This window comes from Furipterus horrens, unplaced genomic scaffold (genome assembly GCF_987537825.1).
Source record: "Furipterus horrens unplaced genomic scaffold, mFurHor1.1.pri manual_scaffold_12, whole genome shotgun sequence".
NCBI classification, from domain to species: Eukaryota; Metazoa; Chordata; class Mammalia; order Chiroptera; family Furipteridae; genus Furipterus; species Furipterus horrens.
Window position 1 is genome coordinate 84,918,771 of NW_028327182.1, and position 21,516 is coordinate 84,940,286.

The 21,516-nt window shown below is 43.1% G+C and overlaps 1 protein-coding gene across 1 annotated transcript in view; it reads left to right on the top strand.

Annotated features, from left to right (window-relative positions):
• Nucleotides 1–7,946: 7,946 nt before the first annotated feature.
• Nucleotides 7,947–21,516, top strand: part of LOC149996529 (low-density lipoprotein receptor-related protein 2-like) — a 48,490-nt gene continuing 34,920 nt past the window's right edge. The window contains exons 1-7 of the mRNA XM_090258227.1: nt 7,947–7,997; nt 12,725–12,885; nt 15,847–15,977; nt 16,256–16,614; nt 16,766–17,090; nt 19,331–19,555; nt 21,042–21,161. Of these exons, the coding sequence (XP_090114353.1) occupies nt 7,947–7,997; nt 12,725–12,885; nt 15,847–15,977; nt 16,256–16,614; nt 16,766–17,090; nt 19,331–19,555; nt 21,042–21,161 (1,372 nt within the window). The remainder of the gene's footprint in view (nt 7,998–12,724; nt 12,886–15,846; nt 15,978–16,255; nt 16,615–16,765; nt 17,091–19,330; nt 19,556–21,041; nt 21,162–21,516) is intronic.

Here is a 21,516-nt window from a genome sequence, read left to right on the forward strand (position 1 = left end):
CATTCACATACATAAAACTAATTTAGAAACCTGTCAATTAAATGTTCTTAATTCTAGTAAGGATAGCCCTGGCTGGTTTGGCTCAGTGGATTGAGCATCGGCCTACGAGCTAAGTGTCGCTGGTTCGATCTTCCAGTCAGGGCACATCAGAGAAGGAAAACTCTGACTCCAAAAAACCTCCGCTGCCTTGCGGCATACCTCTTCAGGGGAAAGGCTAAGGGAGTAAACCCCGACAGAAAATCCGGAGCCGGAGTCCCTAAGGCGGTTTGACGTTGTAGTCAACACCGGCAACTCCTGCGGCGCACCTGAAGCCAAGCTGTATTGACTCCGTCTTTCCCTTGGATCCTTCAGCTGCGAAGAGAGGGGGGGGTCTGCTGCATGGGCAACAGCAGACCCTCCATATCACCCTGCCCAGGCTCTGTAGCTTCAGCTTCACTGGAGAGGACACTCCAGCGTCATCGCAAGATGTCGATTCAACACGGGAGGAGACAGATACCATGTCACTCCCGAGTCGGACTGCACAACCATTCTCGGCGGTGCAGATAGACTCTTAAGAAGCTACACCATCGTCTCTCGAGACGGACGGCTGCCGACGACGACGACGACGACGACGGCACATTCATATAGGGCATCAGGGTTTCATCTCCTTTTCTCAAAATGTTTATCTTGCCTGTAAGGACTAATAGCCTGGTAGGCTGTGGGGTAATGTTTTCCACGTCTGATGCAATGAAGAGATGGGAATCCCTATACCTAGTTTATGCATAGGAAAACTGGGACGATATAAATGGGAAGCCTTATTTTTAATGGCCATTTATTCTTTAGAAATATCACCAAAACACTCCTGGGAAATATGTTTTACCAATTGTGGGGAAAAATAATGGTAGATGTTTTTTTCTTAGCATACACCTAAATAAATTCCAGAAGGGAATAAGGAGATTCCATGTAAAAGTTGAAATTAAACAAACACTAAGAAAATCGTGTTAATATTTACTTGATTTCAGAATAGGGTTGGATTTTCTAACAAGAGCCATGAGGAAGATATCACCACATTTGATTCTATGCATCTTTTAAATGTTCTGTCCATCTAAGAATACCATAGACAAAATAAGAAAGTAAAAGTCAAATTTAAAGAAACATTTGCAACATACAAAAATGAAGAGATGACATGTTATAAAAAGAAATCTTAAAAGTTAATTAAATTGAGCAAAATGATCAATGAATCTGGACAATTTACACAAAAAGAAATACAAGAGGCAGGTATACATATAAAAATGTTGGACTACATTTAATAAAATGCCCATTAGAACAATCTTGTGATTGTGCAGAAAAAACTAGCAATGGCTGGAGATGTGCTTCTGCACCTGAACTACATCAAGTGTAAGACAGGACAGCTGGCCTGCAGGGCCACTGGCAGTCAGTACTAACTGTATTAACCCTTTGAGTGCCCATGTCGCTGTGAGCTACGCTGACAATTTTTCCCAAGAGTGCCAGCGTCGCTCCCAGCAACTCTTTCTTCGATGGCTATAAATGTAAATAACAATGGAATAATTCTTATTTTATGTTTTGTTCTCTTTTTTTTGTACCTCAGGTTATATATTGATATAATTTTTTCTCATTTGATCCAAATTTCGAATTACGCATGGCACTCAAAGGGTTGAAAGCACCTGTTGTTCTTTTTCTCTGGGTAAACTTGGCCTTATATCTTTTTGGTTTGACAATTTTATTGAGGTATAATTGGCATCCAATAAACTGCACATATATAAAGTGCACAATTTAGTAGGTTTAACACACATATACACCCATGAAACTATCATCACAATCAAGAGAATGACCCCAAAATGTTTGCTTGGTTTTCCTGGTGCGGGTTTTCAATGTTTCCATTTTCCAGGGATATATTAACATTTGACTATCCATGTGATAAACTGCTCATCTTTCCACCTCCATCCTCAAGTAACGGCTGCTGTGCTTCCTGTCATGATAGATTAATTTATATTCTTGGAATTTTATGTAAATTAAACAATACAGTATATCCTCTTTTTTTGGTCTCTATTTTTTTCACTCAACATAATTATTATAAGATTTATCCACACTATGCATGTCTGAGTAATATAAAATGCAAAAATCATCAAGGATAGTAAAAAGAATAGGTAAAAGTGGGACGATTAATTGGATATTTACATAGTATTCACATTATCTCCCCACAAGACGGTTTGTAATTACAAAAGATAAATAGTACCATGTACACTAGAGCATGCTGTAGGCACCACTTTAACTGATTGGTCCAAGTTAATGTCGCCAGATGTTGACCTCACCTCTGTGGCCTTCCTGCCACAGATGTTAGCTGACTCTAATCATGAAGAAACAACAAACTCAAAACTCCCTTACAAGGTGATTGGCTGTACACTTCAGAAATGTCCAATACGGACAAGAAAGGCTGAAGAGCTACCTGGATGAAAGGATGTCAGACAGACTGACAGCCGCAGGTGAGGTTGGGTCGTGTCCTGAGCCAGGATTGATTCGCTTTAGCTAAAAGAGCAATAAGGAGACAATTGGTGACATTAAATAAATTCAGTAGATGAAATAATACAGTAATGTGAATTTCCTGATTCTGTTGTCTAGTGAGGGAATGTCTAAGACTGGTCTTGTTTTAGGGAATACATGCAGAAGTACTTAGAAACAAGGGTATAAATGTGCAATTTACCATCACATGGTTCAGAAATAAATAATATGAAGGGAGGAGTTAGAGAGAGTGATACAATGTTAATATTTGGGTAATCTGAGTAAAAAGCATTCATAATTCTTTATACTATTTTGCAACTTGTTTTGTAAAACAAACTATTTCCAAATGAATGGTAGAGATCGTAAAATATTCTATCTCATCTCTCTATATAAAATACATAGCTATATTTTATATCTATACCTAGTGAAACATTATTTAGCCTTAAGCAAGAAGGAAATCCAGCCATTTGCAACAACATGGATGGACCTTGAGGGCAGTATGCTAATTGAAATAAGTCAGAGAAAGACAAATCCGTCTGTTCCCAGTTAGATGTGGAATCTAAAACAACAAACTCATAAAAACAGGGTAGAATAGTGGTTTGCCAGGGGCTGGGGGCGAGGGAATGGGAAGATGCGTGTCGAAAGGTACAAACTTCCAGTTATAAGGTGAATAACTTCCTGAGATCTGATGTACTGCGTGGTGACTATAATGAACGAGTATCGTAGACCTGAAATTTGCTAAGAGAGTAGCTGGTAAATGCACTCCCTGTAACAACCATGAAGGGAATGATGTGAGGTGAAGGACATGCTAGCTAACCTCATGCGGTAGACATTTCACAATATGTACTTGTATCAAATCATTATGTTGTTAAATGTATATGATGTTAAATGTCAGTTATAACCAAATAAAGCAGGAACATTTTAAAATAAAATTAATCTTTATGCTCTTATACTTCACACACACTCAACCATGAGCATGTATTTATTTTTATAATATACATATGTTTAAAATGTTAAGAGCACTAGCAGGGACTAGGGCCCCCAATCCATTACGATAGCAGCTTTTCAGAGCCAGTAACCTTGTCCTATATCGCTGTCCCCCTCAGGCAGGGTCACACCCATCGGGTAGAACCAGCAGCTGTGGCAGTGCCAAAATAGTTCCGAATGGGAGGGATGATGACAGTAGGACAGCTGTCATCTCGATGGCTTCGAATGTGACCTGTTTTCCCCCTGAGGCAATGAGGGTATCACATGGCAGAAGGAATTCTAAAAATGGCAACGTGCATACCCTGGCAAGGGAGCACCCTGTCATTTTTTGGTGGCGTAAGACTTCCAGAGTGATGAAGTTGAGGGAGTCTGTCTGCATTGTTCAAGTGGCATTGATTTTTTTTTTTAAAGCAATTCATTACTTGTTACAGATTCATGGGACACCTTGGGTGCCTTGGAAAATATTCTTTTCTATGTACTGATAGTTCTTAAAAATAAAATTGGAAACAGCACTTCTCACAGTGTCAGGCATAAATGCCAGAGCCAATGAGTACTAGTTTCATGAGCTAATCGAAAAACGTATCAGAAAAGTGCAGGTCACCGGTGTGAGCAGAAAACTCTGCAGTCCTGGTTCAGAAGTTTGGACCGTGCCGTGGGTTTGACAGCCTCTGACCAATGTACTTCTCAGCTGTCCTGTTTCTGCCGGTTGGAAGTGACTTCAGTGGGTCTCAGGGTTTCCCTCTGGCCTTAAACAGGAAGTGTTAGCAGGTGGGGCTCTCACCCAGTGGGCTGGGCTCCAACATTCTCCAAAGGGATTTCACAACTGCACACCAGCAGACGCCTTAAGTTTGTCTCACTCATAACCCAGATCTAACCGATCAAACCCATCCCATCCCCAAACTGAGTGTTTAATTGGCGATGTGTGTATTTCCTCTAGATTCTTCTCATTCCCTTCTGTCACCACGAAAGAGCATTCCCTGAATTTATTCCCAAAGGCTGCCGCATCCCAATGTGGAGGAAAATCCTTAACCCCTCATTCAAAGGAACGAGACATAAAGTTTCTAGTCACCCAGTTTCTGAGCAACCTTTCTGTTTGACTCAGGCAACGCAAAATATACTCATGTTAAATGGCATGCTCTTTGGGAAAACCCAACCCATTTTCTGATATTTACAAAATATTTAAGGAAGCAGGATAACAGCCTTTAGAAATGAAACCCTGGGAATTTTTAATTTGCTTCCGAAATATTAAAAAGGGAATGCATGATAGCAAGCATTTGTTATTCTGTATTGAAATCTGGTATTGTTTCATCTCTTCCCAGAAAATAAATTGAAATTACGATGTGAAATTAAATGTAAAAACATAACACGATTGGTAAGCGGCTTTAAGATCTCAGATTTCAAACAGGTCTGTGCTCTTTGCATTGTAATTAATTCCGTCGCTTTTTAGCAACAATAATCGCCAACACATTTTAAGGTGACTTATATGAAGTAGGTACTATTTAGATCCTATTTACAGACAGGCACCAAGTGTCCATTGCCCAAAGTATGCAGCTAATAAATGACATAGCACAGAGTCAAAGCCTCTTTCTGATTACAAAGTAAACGTTTCCAGCTACTGCATTTTCTGTTAGAGGCAACTCATCATCAGCCAAACTCCTTTCCCTCCCAGCATCATTTAGGGCGGCTTCCCTCAACCACCCATATCTGGTACATGTTTAACAACCAGCCCCAAAAGAGCCGATCTGTAGCATTTGCCGATTTCCATGGCCAGGTTCAAAGTGGCCAATTTCAGATTTTCAACTTGATGCCATCGGACATGGGGCTGGGAAGCTATACACCGCAGCACCCCATTGTATAGGATTTATACTTTATGGATCCAGTGGACGTATAAATAAACCTCAAGAGCGCAGGAAGTAATAAAATGAGCTCTGGGTATTTATGATCTTTGTTTTAAATGTTACATAGTTCATTATAAATGTATATAATCTAATTCTAATTTAAAACATTTGTTTTAATTCCTGAAAATACGATGGGACAGTTCTATCAGATAATACATTTCCTGAAAGTACCTGTTAGTGTAAAAGTGAAAGAAAGGTGAAATTAAGGTATCGGGTTACTATCTGAATGGCGTCTGACTTTCAACACTTCTCCGGACAAACTTCTGTAGTTATCAAACTTCTAGGTAACAACCAAAGAACTGGCCTGCCTGCTACTGCTGAGAATTTTGCGGTCTGCGGCGCCATCTCGTGGTTGCAATTAGAAATAGCTACATTCCCTGCAGCTGTCTTGCATTCAAGCTAAAGTGCTCTTCTCAGATGGGGAGCATTCTTTACCTATTAGCATTTTCAGCTACTAATTAGGCTTCCAATGGGTAACTTAACTCATGTAGTTTACAGTCTCCTCTACTAATGTCTTTAGGATAAATTCCCAGGCATTTGGCCATAGGGCACTTGACTAACAAGTTAGCAAGATTTTTTTTCTCTGCTGAGATCCCTACCCCAGCGCCAGACTAGTGGGGAGGATTTCCAGGCTTGTCTTCTAAATATTGATGCCTTAACATATAGCCACTCGGTCTAAGGAATTCACAATATTCTATTTCTTGGCTATGCTATATATTTTTTTTCTAATGTAATACATATATATTCTAAATTATTGTTATATATAAAGTGCCCCACATCTCAACATTTAGAAAGTCTTTCTACAAATCTTATTTATTTATTCAAAAACTGGGTAATTTAGAGGATCTAAACGTGAATCATGATTAGACACCATCCCCAAGTGTGTGATTTATAAGGAAGTTAGTACTCTGGATGGAAGCTATGTGTTATTCCACCTTAACAAGGACCATGTGTGATGGGCAAGGCAGCTGTTACTTCTCCATTGTTTTAATTGGTGGGAACTCAGGTGCAGAGAGGTCAAGAAGCTTGCCTGAGGCCACACAAGACAGGCCTTTAGCCTCACACTTGATTGATACTTTGGCTGGGTCTTGATTTCTGGGAAAAAAGTCACTTTAATTCAGAAACATAGAGGTATTATTCTATTGTTTTTCTGTTTCCAGGGTCTGAGTTAAGAAATCTGACACCATGTGGATTCCTGTTTTTTAATGATCTGTGACCCGGTTCTTCTGGAAATATGTAGCTTTTCTTTTTATCTCCAGTTCTGAAGTTTATGGGGGATGTGTCATGTGTGCGTCTTTATCATCATAGGTGCTCAGTGGGCCCAGAATCTGGAGAACTGTGTCTTTAGTTTGGGGACATTTTCTTCTGTCTGTTGCTGATAATCTCTTTGTTTGTTTGTTTCTTTCTTTCTTTCTTTCTTTCTTTCTTTCTTTCTTTCTTTCTTTCTTCCTTTCTTCCTTCCTTCTCTGATTATTTTGCTGTTGCACCTCCTAATGATCTTCTAATTTATTTCTCTTTCACCTTCTGTTGTCTTTTTAAAAATATCTAGGAGATTATTTTCAACCTTTAAAAAAATATTGATTGGCAGATTTTTAATTTCTAAAGTGTTTCATGTTTTTTGTTCATGTTTCAGAGACGCCATATTCGCTTATTTTTCTGAGCATGTTCATCGATTTTTTTCTTCTGCTTCCTACATAGTCTCTGTTTCTTCTGAATTTCTGCTTCCACGTGTTTGTTCTGGTCTCTTTTGTTCTACTTCTATTTTAGATCTTCTCAAATATCTGGCAAGTTGTGCCTGACCACTTAGGGGTAAGGCACATTTCGGAGCTGATCGTAATCTGTGTCTTATGATGCTAGTGTCTGGTGGGTTTTAATGTAGCATGACTGACAAGGGACCTCACTGCTTTATGGGACGACCTCTTAATGTTAGTATCCCCCAGACAGGGATGCATGTCTCTGGTTTCCTGCCAGAGGGTGTAAGTAGTCTGGCTTCGGACAGACAGAGCTGGGCAGAGGAAGGGACAGGGTGGCGTGAGTTTCATGGTTTAATATGTGGACTCTCACTTACTTGTATTTTTTTATCTGGCATCTCATTCTACCCATTTGGGGGATCTTGATAATCATCCCTAAGGAAACATATGGCTGTTTAGAGAGTTCCTTGCTGGCTTATTAAGATACCGACCTAAGCCTGTCTGCATCACTGCCCTGCAGCCCTTTATAATTCCCGCGTGTGGGAGCGCCAGAGGAAGCTGCTGACCCCGTGGCCTTACATCGGGAGTAAGAGCTCCTGCTTCATTCACATTTATATACCCTGAGCCTCTTCCCTTTCAGTCCTGATATACAAGGGAGAAAAAATCAATAAAGGGCACATCTTATTGACAACTGCTCAAACACTCGTCAGTATAAACTGTCCACTAAAATTGTTTATAACTGGTAAACTTGAAAGTCTCACGTGACAAGGAAGATATATGTGTTGGTAAATCTTTTATTGGTGACATGATGGCAAGAACCGGCCGCATAAAACTAGCCCAGCATCTCCAGGCATGGAAATGAGAGTTTGAAATGGCGCCACCACGCCTGGTTCAGGCATGCCGGGAAGTGCATGCAGGTCAGGTGAGCTGCGGTGGAACTCAGAGCTCGCCTGGTCTCATTTCCTTTATTCTATTGAGTGTCCTCAGACTAAGGCTCCTAGTGGTAAAATGACTGGACTGTTCTCCCCAATTTACCCTTACAGACTTTTTACAGTTATTTTTTAAGTTGGGTATCTAGCTCTGCAGCAATTACACTTGTGTCTGGGATCAGCCTTAGACTATCCAATGCCATGAGCTATCTTTCCTTAAACACTTGCTTAGAATTCATTTGACAGAAGACAAGATTTCGCATTCCACAGCTAAAGATAAAACTTACAGAGCAAAATTCCTGAGCTCCTTCACCCCCTCCCCTTCCTCTGGCAAAAGCCCCCTCAGCCCCAGCGGGCTCCCCTCTGACTGCTCCAGATAGCCCAGCCCCTTTGACTCTGTCTGCAGTCGGACTCCCAACTTGAGTGAATGATCCAGAGCTGTCCCCCTCACCCCCGCCGCCTGAGCTGCTCTGGAGATCACGCAGGTCTGCAGGACTCACTCCCCTCCGGTCAGCCTGGTCACATCTATGCCACTGAAGCCATCTATGTCCTTTGTGGCCCACAGTGACTGTACGATTAGGCTTCTTATATTAGTTGGGGTCCTGTGAGAAGCAGACACCAATTTAGGATTCAGTGTGCAGGAGGCTTACTGGGGGGAACGCATGAAGGATGGAAAGTGGGGTGGGTGGGGAGCTGCAGACCAGTTGCAGCCCTGACTCTGGCAGGAAAGGAGGAAGGAGGGAGCGAGGGGGCAGGTGGGGGAGGTTGGCTTTTTTTTTTTTTTTTTTTTAATTTTATTTTTTGGTTATTCAATTACAGTTGTCCCATTTTTCCCCCATTGCTCCCCCCTCCCAGCCCAGAGGTTGGCTTTTGCTAAGTGCTTTGCATATATTAGCTCAAGTCTTACAACAAAAAGTCTGTAACAGACACAGAGGCTCCGAGAGGCTAAGTGTCTGGCCCAGTGCCACACGGCCTGCAGGTGGGAACCTGGCATTTGAAAGTTCGGGGTGAAACTTCAGACTACTTGAATTCCCCTGGAATTAACATTACTTTCTCCTTTAGGATTGGTTTTCTCAATTAAGTTTTAAGGATCTTAAGAACAGAGGATCCAATAAGTATTTATTCTATAAAATGGGTTTCAAAAGGAGCTAGAGAGATATTAGATATAAAAACACATCTTTGTGTCTGTTCTAGCAGACAAAATACAGATTTTTTTTTTTTTTTTTTTTTTTTTTGCCTGGGACCATCACTAAGTCTTTGATCCACAAGATCTGTAAGAGGAGAATAATCTAACCTAGAGGCTTTGTTAAGCAGGCGCCCAGGGGCAGGGTTAAAGTAGGTCTGTTCTGGGCCCTTCTGGCCAAGAGTCTGCGGAAGCTGAGTGTGCGAAGGCTCACGACAAACCGCAGCCTGGACATTTTATAGGCGCGCACATAAAGAAGTGTCTCTCCCCCAAAGTGTTTGAGTATATAAACATGGGGTGCCAAATGTAACATCTGTAATTAAGTGGGGACTACGGTGAAGGGAATGAAGGAGCATGGGGTCAGGGTGAAGCCAAACGAAGAAGACAGAAAACTGCCCAGAAAAGGCCCTTCTTAGTGTAGGAGGCAGTCACATGAACGCATCTAAAGTTATATAATGTAAATGGAAAAAAACAAGAGAACAGGAACTTGGAAGAAGAAAGGTTTGCACCATTGCTGATATGTTCTTTGTAGCTTGAGGAAGACGACGGACAAGTTTGGTAAAGGAAGGATCTGAGTGAAGAGCGAAGAGCAGGAGCTGGCTTCCGATATACGGTGTTAGGTTATAAGGTGTCCTGCGGAGCCTTCGGGCGCCCCTGCCCCGCTGTGCCCGCGGCCCCTGCACTGCTCTGTGTCTGACGTCGGTGACCCACGCATCTCCACGACGCATTGGCCTGGAGGGCAGGCAAGGAGCGTGAAAGAGAGCTGTGCCCAGATTGAGACTGTAGGTGGCAGCAGAAATTCGGGCATGAAAAAAACAAAAAGCCCGTCCACCAATCCCCCTGCGGAACTGTGTGGTAGGGTCTCCTCTGCTTGGGTCCAGCGACTCACAGAAGGACCTGGAAGATTCTAGCAGCCATACATTTAGTGAATTCAACACACCATTTGAAACCATCCTGGCTGTTCTTCAACATGAAGATATCTGATATCACGAGTTTAAAGTCTAAAGAATCATGTATTCGTGTTTCTTTATGTAAAAAAAAAAAAAAGAATTAGATCGTCTTTCTCAGTATTAGGACGTTCTTATTAGTCAATATTTAATGAGAGATAGCTTTGAAATTATAGTCTGTGACAGCCATCATCAATCATTAATGTTATTTTTTCTGGAACAAATTATCCCCTTTTGATTGTGTTGCCAAGGAAACGGTAGATCCTTTTAGAGATGAATAGAAGCTGGGAGGTATAAAAGGATTCCTCACCACTATGAATCCCTATGACTCTCCTAGAGATGATATCAAATTGTTGCTTTTGAATTTCATTTCATCAGATCTTCTTTGGTTTGCATGTGCCTGACTTATTTCTCCTATCCCTTCATTTTAAACTTACCATGAAATTTTTAAAAATGTGTTTCTTGTAGAGAGCATGCAGTTCAATATCTGAGAGTCCTTCTCACTGAGACCGAGGGCACGCTGTTCACATTTCTTCCCATAGGTTTGACTTCCTGCCGTCCTTCTTACTTTATTCTACTATTTGCTGTATCTATTGCATCTGTTGTTGTTCATGCTTCCCCCTCCCCAATTTCTTCTGATTAATCAGCATGTTAATTTAAAAAATTCTTCTCCCTGCCCTCCTTCCTCACAGGCAATACACATTTTACTATATTGCTCGTATATTTTAACTCGCGCTTAAGGCTCGAAGTCTCTGTCGATATTTTAAAGATCACACAGTCACTCTGACTCCCTGAACATTCGACATCATTAGTCCTCCCTCCCACCACGTGGAGACCTAGGAATGCTTTTGCTTTCTCACTGTCTTAATTTTCCATTCCTATACCTATCTTGTATTCATAAAATTTGAATTTGTAGGTATGACTTTAAAAAAAATTGGAAACAATTTTACAATTAGAGAAATACAACTAGCACAAAGAACATTTGTAAAGCCCTTTACTCGGGTTTACCTATTGTTCACATTTTACCCAGAATCCTTCTATCATTTGCTTTCTCTGTACACACACACCCACACACACACAGATGTAATTCTTTTCTGAACCACTGGAAGATAAATTGCATATATACCCTTATATCTACTTTGATCCCTAAACACTAGAGTATGTTTTGTACGAAGAATGCTATTTTACATATCCACAGCATAGTTATGTTTAACAAGTCTATATTTTTATAATGTTTTAATCTAATGCATAGTCCATAGTCACATTTTGTCAGTTGACTTAAAGTCATTTACAGAATCTCCACCCCCACCTCTGGTGCAGGATCCAGTCTAGGGGTGGGTATCACATTTAATTGTGTTTCTTTAGCCTCCTTTAGTCTGGAACACTCAAAGCCTTTCTTGGTATTTTATGACATTAACTCTTTTTTTTAAACAGTAGACTCCTCCAGACATTTAAAATATAGAATGTTGTTTATTCTCTGTTTTCCAGCGAGGCCACTGTGATCAGATTCAGCTTTTGCATTCACAGCTCATGGCTGTCTAAGGAGGCTGCTTTCCTCAGGATAGCTCACCTGCCCCGACGCGGTGCCTACCTGTCACCGCTGGTGATGCTGGCTTTGATCACCTACGCAGGCTGCTGTCCGGTTCTCCACTGTACAATGGTGGTTTTGTTTTCCTCCCTTGCAACTAACAGTTGCCCTATTGCCAGGCAACTGCCCTGCTTCTTATCAGTCCCGCCCCCCATATGTACAATATCAGCCATTGATGATTCTTCCCTGATCCGATCATTACTTATCATGTTTGCAAAATAGTGGTTTCCCAGCTCTATCACCCCCTGCACATTTGCCAGTCAGCTGTTGCCACTTTTTAACAATTTTTATTTATTTATTTCTAGAGAGAGGGGAAGGGAGAAAGAGAGGGAGCAAAACATCAATGTGTGATTACCTTTCACATGCCTGCAACCAGGAACGTGGCCCGAAACTCAGGCATGTGCCCTGATTGGGAATTGAACCTGTGACCCTTTGGTTCACAGGCTGGTGCTCAATCCACAGAGCCACACCAACCAGGGCAGCTGTTGTATTTTATTGTAAGCAATAGCCCTCTCTTGTCACTATATTTATCTATCTGTCATCTATCTATCTACCTACCTGTCATCTATCTAATCTATTGGCTCATTAATCCATATGTTTTCAATGGTTTGTAATTCAGTACTATACTTAATGGTTTTGGTGCTCAAACTGTCCCAAGATTTGACAGTGAAAGTCATATTTGTATGTCCCTTCTTCCACAGTTAGAATTTGGCTCCCAACATATCAGCATGTTTAGTTATTTGCTCAATACTTTAATATATCCATAATCATTTCAAAATTACTCTGTCCATGCTACAAAAATAAGCAAATGACTAAAAAGTGTTCAGGATTTGTTTTCAATTCTTCCCCCACCTCAACGGCTTTTATATTTCCCAAAAGATCTGGAAGAAGACAAATATCCACCTTCTGATTTTATATATGAAGTCCAGAGAGGCGAAAAAGCTTAGACATTTTCAAAATGTCTGCTGTCACACCAGGTCACATTACCAATCTGTGCATTAGGTGGCCCTGATGGACAGCCGCCAGGGAGGCCTGGAAGAGGTGCTCTCTGGTGCTCACAGTCACACAGATGGGTTCTTCCAAAGCCATCCAAGTTGCCACATAGCCAGAGCAGCAGCGATGAAAAGGAACACGGAGCTGACCTGCCGCCTGAATGATCTTCTGTAGCGTTTTTCTTTCCCATTGCTGCTGAAATTTTACCTCTTCTGTGAAATCTTTCCAGGCCAGTATCTCCTGGCATGTCACCATCCAACATTTGTTCCCTTTAGCTCTTTGCTACACACACGGACACCCACATGGTTCTTGGCTACCCAACCCGGCAGAGAATAAGGTGTCAGTGAAACAGCTCACTCGTGGAGACTCACTATGCTTGAACATACATAAATTAGCAAGTTTTACAGAGCTGGAAAATAAAATACATATAACACCAAAAAAATGTTTTTTGGTTATCTGTCATTGGTATAGAGCTTTATAGCAAGTCACCCCATTGTTTATTAGTTTATTTGTTATGAATTGCACCCTTGCAAATTTCTACCTGCACAAGGATCACAGTATTCACTAGATTACTGTTTACATATATGTACTGTGCTAACAACCCGCTCATATTCTCCCAAGTCAGTTGTTCTGTGTATCTCATGAACCACGCTCTATTTCTTCAGAACAAATTTATGTTTATAACCAAGCAGGATGGATTTATCTCAGGAATGCAAGGTGGGCTGTACTGTAAATTCCTGACAATTAACTTCTTGTTTTTAATTGTATGTGCCTGACATGAAGCTTTTGGTTGCTGAGGTATCCACTTCAAAGACATTTATCTAGGGGTGGGGGGACCCATATTGCCAGCTACACAGCTAGAGAAAGAGCTAGGCTGTTCCACACACGAAGCTCCTTATTTTAGAAAGCTCTGGTCGACCTGCACAGCTGCTTGCTTTTCCCTTCTCACGCTTCAATTCCCACTCTTCTGTTTCCAATTCACCAAGAAAGATGAACTCATGAAAGCCTAGGGACCCTACTCATAACTCCCATAAAAGCAGAACTTTAAGTTTGTTCTCACTTTCTCCCTCTACCGCCTTCTTGTTCTCGCTCTCCTTCTCTCTCTCACTCTCCCCCACTTCTTGTGTGGGCTCCAGTCTGGAAATCGCCTTCAGGCAGAAAGCCTGGCCAATGGCAGGGCTCATAGGTAATACCTGTTGAGGAGGCCCCAAGGAGGAGGCAAGATGGGCCAGGCCTTGTAAGGATGACAAAGTTTGGAGGACCAGGACAAGCATTCTAAACGGGTGCTTTTTTCTCTTGACAATCCCCCAAACACATACACTTCCACGATCCTTATGCTGCTGCCAAATGTAATGAACAGAGGAAGGAACAGTAAAGCTTGCAGAAGAGCATGAATAAGGCCACAGGCATCTGTATTAGTTTCCTGTTGCTGCTGTAACAATTACCAACACAGTGGCTTAAAACAGCACAAACTTATTATCTTATAGTTCTGGAGATCAGAAATCTGAAAGAGGCACTATTGGGCAAAAGCCAGGTGTTTGGGAGCTGCTATTCCTTCTGGGGGCTGGCTATAGGGCAGAATTCATTTCTTTGCTTTTTCCAGCTTCTAGAAGCTTCCCACAGTCTTTGACTGCTGACCTCCAGCCAGCGATTGCATCACTCCAACCTCTGCTTCCATCATGACATTTTCTTCACCAACTCACTTGCCTTCCACTTTCCTTTATAAGGATACCCATGATTGCATTAAGTCCACTTAAACAACCCAGTATAAGCTCCCCAGTTGAAGATTCTTAATTTAATCATGCCCACAAAGTGCCTTTGCCCTATAAGGTAACATAGTCACAGGTTCCAAGAATTAGAATGTGAACTCTTGGGGGGAGGTGCATTATTCTGCTTATCAACAGACTGGCAAAATAGATTTAAAAGATGAACTGTCAAATGTGGGGAGAGACGGACAATACATGTCACCAAGAAAGAATAAGATCAAACACTATTTGAACTATTTATATTACGTGTCTGTTGCTTCTTCAGGTGGTATGGGTTATTAAGAACTGATATTGACTGTTTTAAAAATTGTTTTCAGTTACAGTTGACATACAATATTATATTAGTTTCAGGTGTACAATATAGTGATTAGATATTTATATAATATATGAAGTGATCACCCTGATAAGTCTAGTGTCCACTTGACGCCATACATAGAGATGTTGACTATTTATGACAGTATAAACCTCCCATCTGTATGTACATATAAAATCTCACTTAGCTGAGATTTGAACCCATGTCTATCATATCCCAGACCCAGGTACTTACCACTAGCTTCAGTGCCTTCCTGGGAGGAAAACTAGTCTATGTCGTTATAACCCTGAATTGCTCTATTTGTGCCACTGAACACCATTAAAGATCTGAAGTATTACGGTTCCCAAACAGCATCATTTCGGCAGAAGTCAATATGCTATCTCAGGAGATTTTTGTTAAAAGCAGACGTGTTCTTTTGGCTTACACAGAGCATACAAGGAATTTAAAGGAAACTTCGGAGCAGATGGCCTTCTGCCGTTTTCAAAGGGTGGTTTGATGGGACCAGCAGTGAACATGAAGAGGAGGCATGATTTACAAGGAAGCTGTTGGAGTACTGTGTTGCAAATAAAAGCTAAGGAGGCACTTTGCAATTCACTTCGCTGTTTCTATTTTTCCCCGGTGTTTTATTGCCGCCTTTCATTCCCAAACATTATAAATGTTCCTTACCAGTTTCACATTCTAAATTCTGACTCCATCATGTTCTCTCCAAGAACCTGACACTTACTTCTCCTGCTGTATGAGAAAGAAGGAATGTCACAGCTTAGCTAAGTAAGGGCGTGGTCTCTGCCTGTGCAAATTGTCACAAACTCTCATTTTGGTCCATCATCTCATCCCTAAACGGCAACATTTGGATAAAATGACCTCTACCTTCTTCTAGTCCTGTGAATCCCCAGCCCAACAGGGATTATGTCTGACTCTGGTTTGGACCCATGAGGTTCCGTCCACGTCCATGTCCAGTTGTTCATTAAAGCATCCATTCCGGGCAGTGGTTCAGACTGAAAGGGGGATGATGTTTCCCAGGGCTTTGGTGATGTTGTCCTTTGTGGTTACAGTTTGCCCGTCACCAAGCAAAGAGGACTGACGCCTGGGAGCTGTCATTACAGACTCAGGGTCGGGAAAGCCGAATTCTGCATAGGTGGCTGGGAGAACAGGAGGCAGAGGACCCCAGAGACCTGCCGTCAAGGTGATGTCCTCAGCTTGGAAGCTACTAAACCCTGGCTTTTCAAAGTGAGGTCTAAGGACCAGCAACATAGGCATCACCTCCGAATTTGTCAGGATCTCAGACCCCGCCCCAGATCTGCAGGAGTGGAGCCCGCGTGTTAAGGAGGTTTCTAGGTGATTCTTGGGCACATGAAAGTTTGCGAAGCCTTTAGTTGAGTGTCGCCGACCACCCCTACCTTGCCCCCAAGCGTGGCAAGGGCCAGTCCCTGAATTAGCTGAGAGTCTGCTGTCCCATTGCAGGAGGGGCAGGGTCCCCGAGGATCCCGGCAGAGACCGACGGGAGACACAGCGCTGTCCCTGCAGCCCCCGCTCCGTCCTGGGAGACGCTCCCCCGGGAGCTGCGGCGCCAACAGCCCCTCACCCCCACCCAGCGGTCCCCAGTGAGCGGCGGGAGCGGGAATAAAGCCCGCCCCGGGCGCCCCCGCGCTCCTCCCAGTCTGGGGCTTCCTCAGGAGAGCGCAGCTCCTGCCGGGAGGCACCGGCACCAGCGCGGGGTCCCAAGCGTCCTGTCCCCTCCCCGGCCATGGGGCGCCGGGCGCTCCTTCTGTTTCTGCCGCCGGTGCTGGCGGCGCTGGGCGGCCTCGAGGGCTCCAGGGCAGGTGAGCTGGACCCGCGCGCACGGACGACCAGGGGAGGCAGGGGGCGGGGGGGGGGGCTGCGGGGCGCTGCAGGGCGCGGGGGTGCAGGAGAGCTTGGGGACCCTTGCTGAGTGTGTGCCCCCTGCCCCGTCTGCTGTGATCTTTTATCTAGGAGGGCGAGGCTGGCCATCGGAGGGGGCGCCAGGTGAGTCGCCAGGCCGCCCTGCGGGTGGGAGGCTGGAGCGCTCAGCGGATGAGTTCGCGTCTTTCCCTCTCCCGGGCTCAAGCGGTGGGAAAGGGCGCCGATGTCACACCTCCCTGGGGGCGCACCCGCCCTCCTAGGCTCTTCCTGTCCCGACTTCCAGGCCCAGAGGGATTCGCTTTTTTATCCGGGGTCTCTGATGGGTTCGCCGCTTGGGGTTCCCCAGGCAGCAAACTGAGCCTGGGGACCTCGGGAAGCGGTGGCGCGCTCCAGAAACCCATGGGGAGAAAGTGCAGTTAGGAGTCACATCCTGCGGCACTGGTACCCCTGGGTTTAGACAGAACCCAGAGCAAAGGAGAGGCGAGCCGGAGTCCCAGCGTGACTGAGACGCCCGCAGTTCCCGAAGTGGCTGGTGACCGAGCCAAGGGTAGGACGTACCCGGCTTTTATCAGACCGCCTGACCTGCGAGCTGGGTTAGTCCTCTTGGCCGGTGCTCCCGACAGGGCCCCGTGGATGGAAGGCCGCTTTAAATCAGTACAGCTTATGCGGACCCTTTCTTAGTCAAGGTGCTGCTAAGTAGTTTGGAGGAGATGCCACTTAGCACCTGAGTCGTTTGTTATCCAGGAGGGATGCTAGCTAACCAGCGGTGGTTGGAAGCCCTTGCTCTGTGGTCTGTCTACACCACTTCCGAAATGTCATTAAAGTTACTCTCTGTCTCTCTCTCTTTTTTACTAAACGGTGCTTTCCAATGTCTTCTTATAGGAAGACATCTTTATATTGTGTAACTTGGAAAAGCACATGCTTTGTATACTGACAGAGTATGAGAAAGCTACCATAAATCTAATACATAAATAGGTTTATAACTAAGTATCTTGTTTACGCACGGCAAGCATCTACATAAATTTGTAAAGTAGTATTTAAGATCTATCTGCAGATCGTGTATAGAATGTATATGCACATTTGGTCTCCAGACTGAGAATCACTAGGGCAAAATATTGTTCCAGGTGTGACTCACCGGCAGTGAGTCTTTGAGGGATGACTGTAATCTGAACGGGGATCCCTCTGGAAGGATCTGCTGGAAGAAGGAGCAACAGAATCGATGCTTTATGAGCATTTCTGTGGTGGATACTGTGCCACATCGTTCTGTGCTCATTTAATCCTTGAACCTTCCTTTTAGAATTACTCATTTACTAGCCTCATTTTATAGACAAGAAACCCAAGGCTCAGAGAGAGGATGTCACTTGTCCAAGGTCATGCTGTTAGGAAGTGGTCTAACCAAAACCCCAACCTGGGTAGCCTGGAGACTGAGCCTGTGCTCCCGTGTTAGTGGTTGGTAACATCATCTGCTCTCAATTTAATGGTTTTGGTCACGTTAAGTGAGATTGCCTGGGTGATACATGAATACATGACAAAGTTATTAGCTATCCATTAATAACCAATACTTCCTGAATATTTTATTTAAAATGTTTTTATAAGCTAGCCATTGAAATGTCAAACACTGAGTGATTATGCTAAAAGCACTATCTTACAGGGATACAGGTAAGGCAAAGACATGGTTCATTACCCGAGAGAATATATCTACACAATAGACTCTCATTGTCAATTTCCATTACGTACATTTGCATACCACCTTCCATTCCCTATGCACAGACTATCCCTGGGAGTAGGACTGCTGGGTTTTCATTGCATCTTGTAGAGATGTCTGCTAGTATGGGGCACGTGGCTTATGTTTTGTAGGATTGGTCTTTTCCTCTTTGAAAGTAAGGACAGTATAGTAAATTATGTACAGCCAGGCTTTCCTGGGGCTTCCCTTTGAGGGCCATATTCCATAACAGGCTTATTTTTGACCATTAATCATTCAAGGTTGATAAACATAAGTTCATGACTTGAATAAAACTGATAGTGTGACTCAATCTCATGCAACTAACTGAAAGTTTAAAAATATTGTAACCAGGCTATTAGAGACATTCCTATAAAGACAGTATGTAGGACCCCAAACTCTGAAATCTCATTTTGAGATGCATCAATACATATGTACAAATAAGTTGGAGTCAAGCCCTGGCTGGTGTGGCTCAGTGGATTGAGCACCGGCCTGAGGACCAAAGGGTCACCAGTTTGATTCCCAGTCAGGACACATGCCTGGGTTGCAGGCCAGGTCCCCAGTTGGGGTTGCATGAGAGGCAACCACACATTGATGTTTCTCTCTCTTTATTTTTCCCTCCCTTCCCCTCTCTCTAAAACTAAATAAATAAAATAATAACAATAAACTAGAGTCAAGTACTTTGAGCCTAGACCTCTAAACTTGCAACTATTCATACTCTTGAGTCTTTAAGACTGAACGAGAGCTGGAAGAAGTGTGTATGTCTCTTTAAACACAAATATAAGTCCACCCATCCTACTAGGAAAATGGAGGCAAATGGCAGTACTCAGCAACACCACCAGAACACCAGAAAGCATGGCTCCCAAGGATCAACATTGTCCAACTCATGTGGGTTTTAGGGTACCAAACCCCTCTGTTCTTCTCCTGGGTATTAGTTGAAGATCTTCCAGAAGAACCTTTGACCGCAGCTTATCATGAACAGGTGCTTTCTTGCACCCAAGGAAGCCAGGAACTCTCACAGCTTTGCTCTTGGCTGCCCCGTGCAGATGAAGCCCAGTGTAACACGACAAGGCAAGCCGTGTGTGGTGACAGATGCATTCCCGTGGCCTGGCTCTGCAATGGAGAGCGAGAGTGCCCTGATGGGACCGACGAGCAGTGTGGTAAGCCCTTCTTCTATGGATCAGGGACGTGTTCATGCCCGGCCCTTACTTATACGCACCTGGCCGACAGTGACAGTGTCAGTTCAGTTCTTGTGGTTTTTAGCCTCTTAAGGGAATTCAGAAATATTGAGTGCTCCGGGCTGTTGCAGCCATTCACTGAGTAAGGCCAGGAATGTCTCTTTAAGTGTTGGTACCCCTGCTAAAGAAACAAATAGAAGGCTAGTTGGGATGGAAAATCCAGCAAAAATCTGGCTCCTTTCCTTAAATTCAGCCTTAAACATCTGTGGCAGTTACTCAAACTGGGATATTACTGACATTCCTTTATAGGAAACCCTTGCCCATCCCAGGGCACACAATTACTTTTATATATGCTAAACTAGTTCAGCTTTTATGTGCTTAGACATTTATACAACTAAAACACAACTTTGCAAAATGAATATAAAGAAAGCTGCAACATCATGGGAGCCAAGTTAGCCACTTGGTAAATGTCTTGTGGAAATACGGCTCAAGTCCTTTTGTGCTGAAAGGCTCAAAGCCCCAGAAGGGACGCGTGCACCTGTGTACAAGGGAAGCCTCCTAACAGATGCCTCACAGCCTGTGCAGCGAATATGGAAGGAGAAAAGTCCTCCTTAAAGGAGGAAACCCCCAAAGTACTTGGTAAGGGTTACATTCCTTTGCTATACCCCATGCACATATTCTTGGTGGTCACTTACTGTAACTAATTTAGCATGAAACCTTTGATATTAAAATGAGTAACATTATAGGTTAGAATAAAAGTTTATACTTGCAGAAATGCCTTGTGCTGTGTCCCCCATACACTTCACCCCAACTCCCCAAGTTTATGTTTATCTTATATCTTTATATTTATATGCCGGCTGCTGCCAGTAGGCATACTTAGGTGGAAGTATTTGAAGGTTTAATTAAACCAAAAGCTAACAGTTTCCGAGTTGTCTTAGATCTTAATATAGTCTCAAACATCAAAGGAGGCAAAGAAGTTGACCTATAAAATGTGGTCACTAGCCACATGTGATGATTTAAATAAATAAAACAATATAAATTTGGTTCTCTTGTCATCCCAGCCACATTTAAAGTGCTCTAAATAAATAAATAAATAAATAAATAAATAAAGTGCTCCATAGCCACATGTGACTAATGGCCACCACTTTGGACAGGACAGGCATAAAACATTTCCATGGTCACCGAAGGTTTTACTGGGTAACAGCGATCTAGGGGAATGATGAGGAGGATAAGCTTTATTGATCTGCTAAGTGATGATCCCTTGGTAAGGTAAGGATACTGTGATATCGTCAGGGGTAACATGCAAAGGGGAAGCAAGTTTGGGGTTGGTTCCACTGGCAAATCGGGAACTCATTATTCCATAGCTGATGAAAATAGTTAAAGTGAAGCCCACATTTAAAAGCTGCTAGTGTCCTGAAAAACGCCTCTTCCTTTCTGCCTCTTCTTGAACACTGTTGCTGGCCCACAGAGGAAATATGTCACGGACATCCACGAGCCTGGCAGTGCGATGATGGGAAATGTATTTCCCTCCGCTGGCTTTGTGACGGTGTTGGTGACTGCTTAGATGGCTCCGATGAGGTTAACTGTGGTATGTACAACTTTTATCTTTGTTCAGGTTCTCTGTTTATTATGCACATTGATTAGTATCAATAGCATTAGGTGAAACAAGCAAGTCACTAAATAGCCTTATGCCATATGTGCGAAACCCAGGTGTTCAGCTGTCTCTGATGCTATGGGTGACATTTTTACCCACTTCTCCAGTTTCAAAATTACCTAAAATAAAAAATATATTATTAGCTTTATTGACTTTTTCCCCCAATTTATTTGAGGTGAAACTTCGGTATACAAAGTCATGTCCGTATCTCCAATGATTACCATCGGCTCCAATTCTTGACTTTCTATAGACAAAAGCCCCTGCACAAACCATAAATCCCCAAATAACT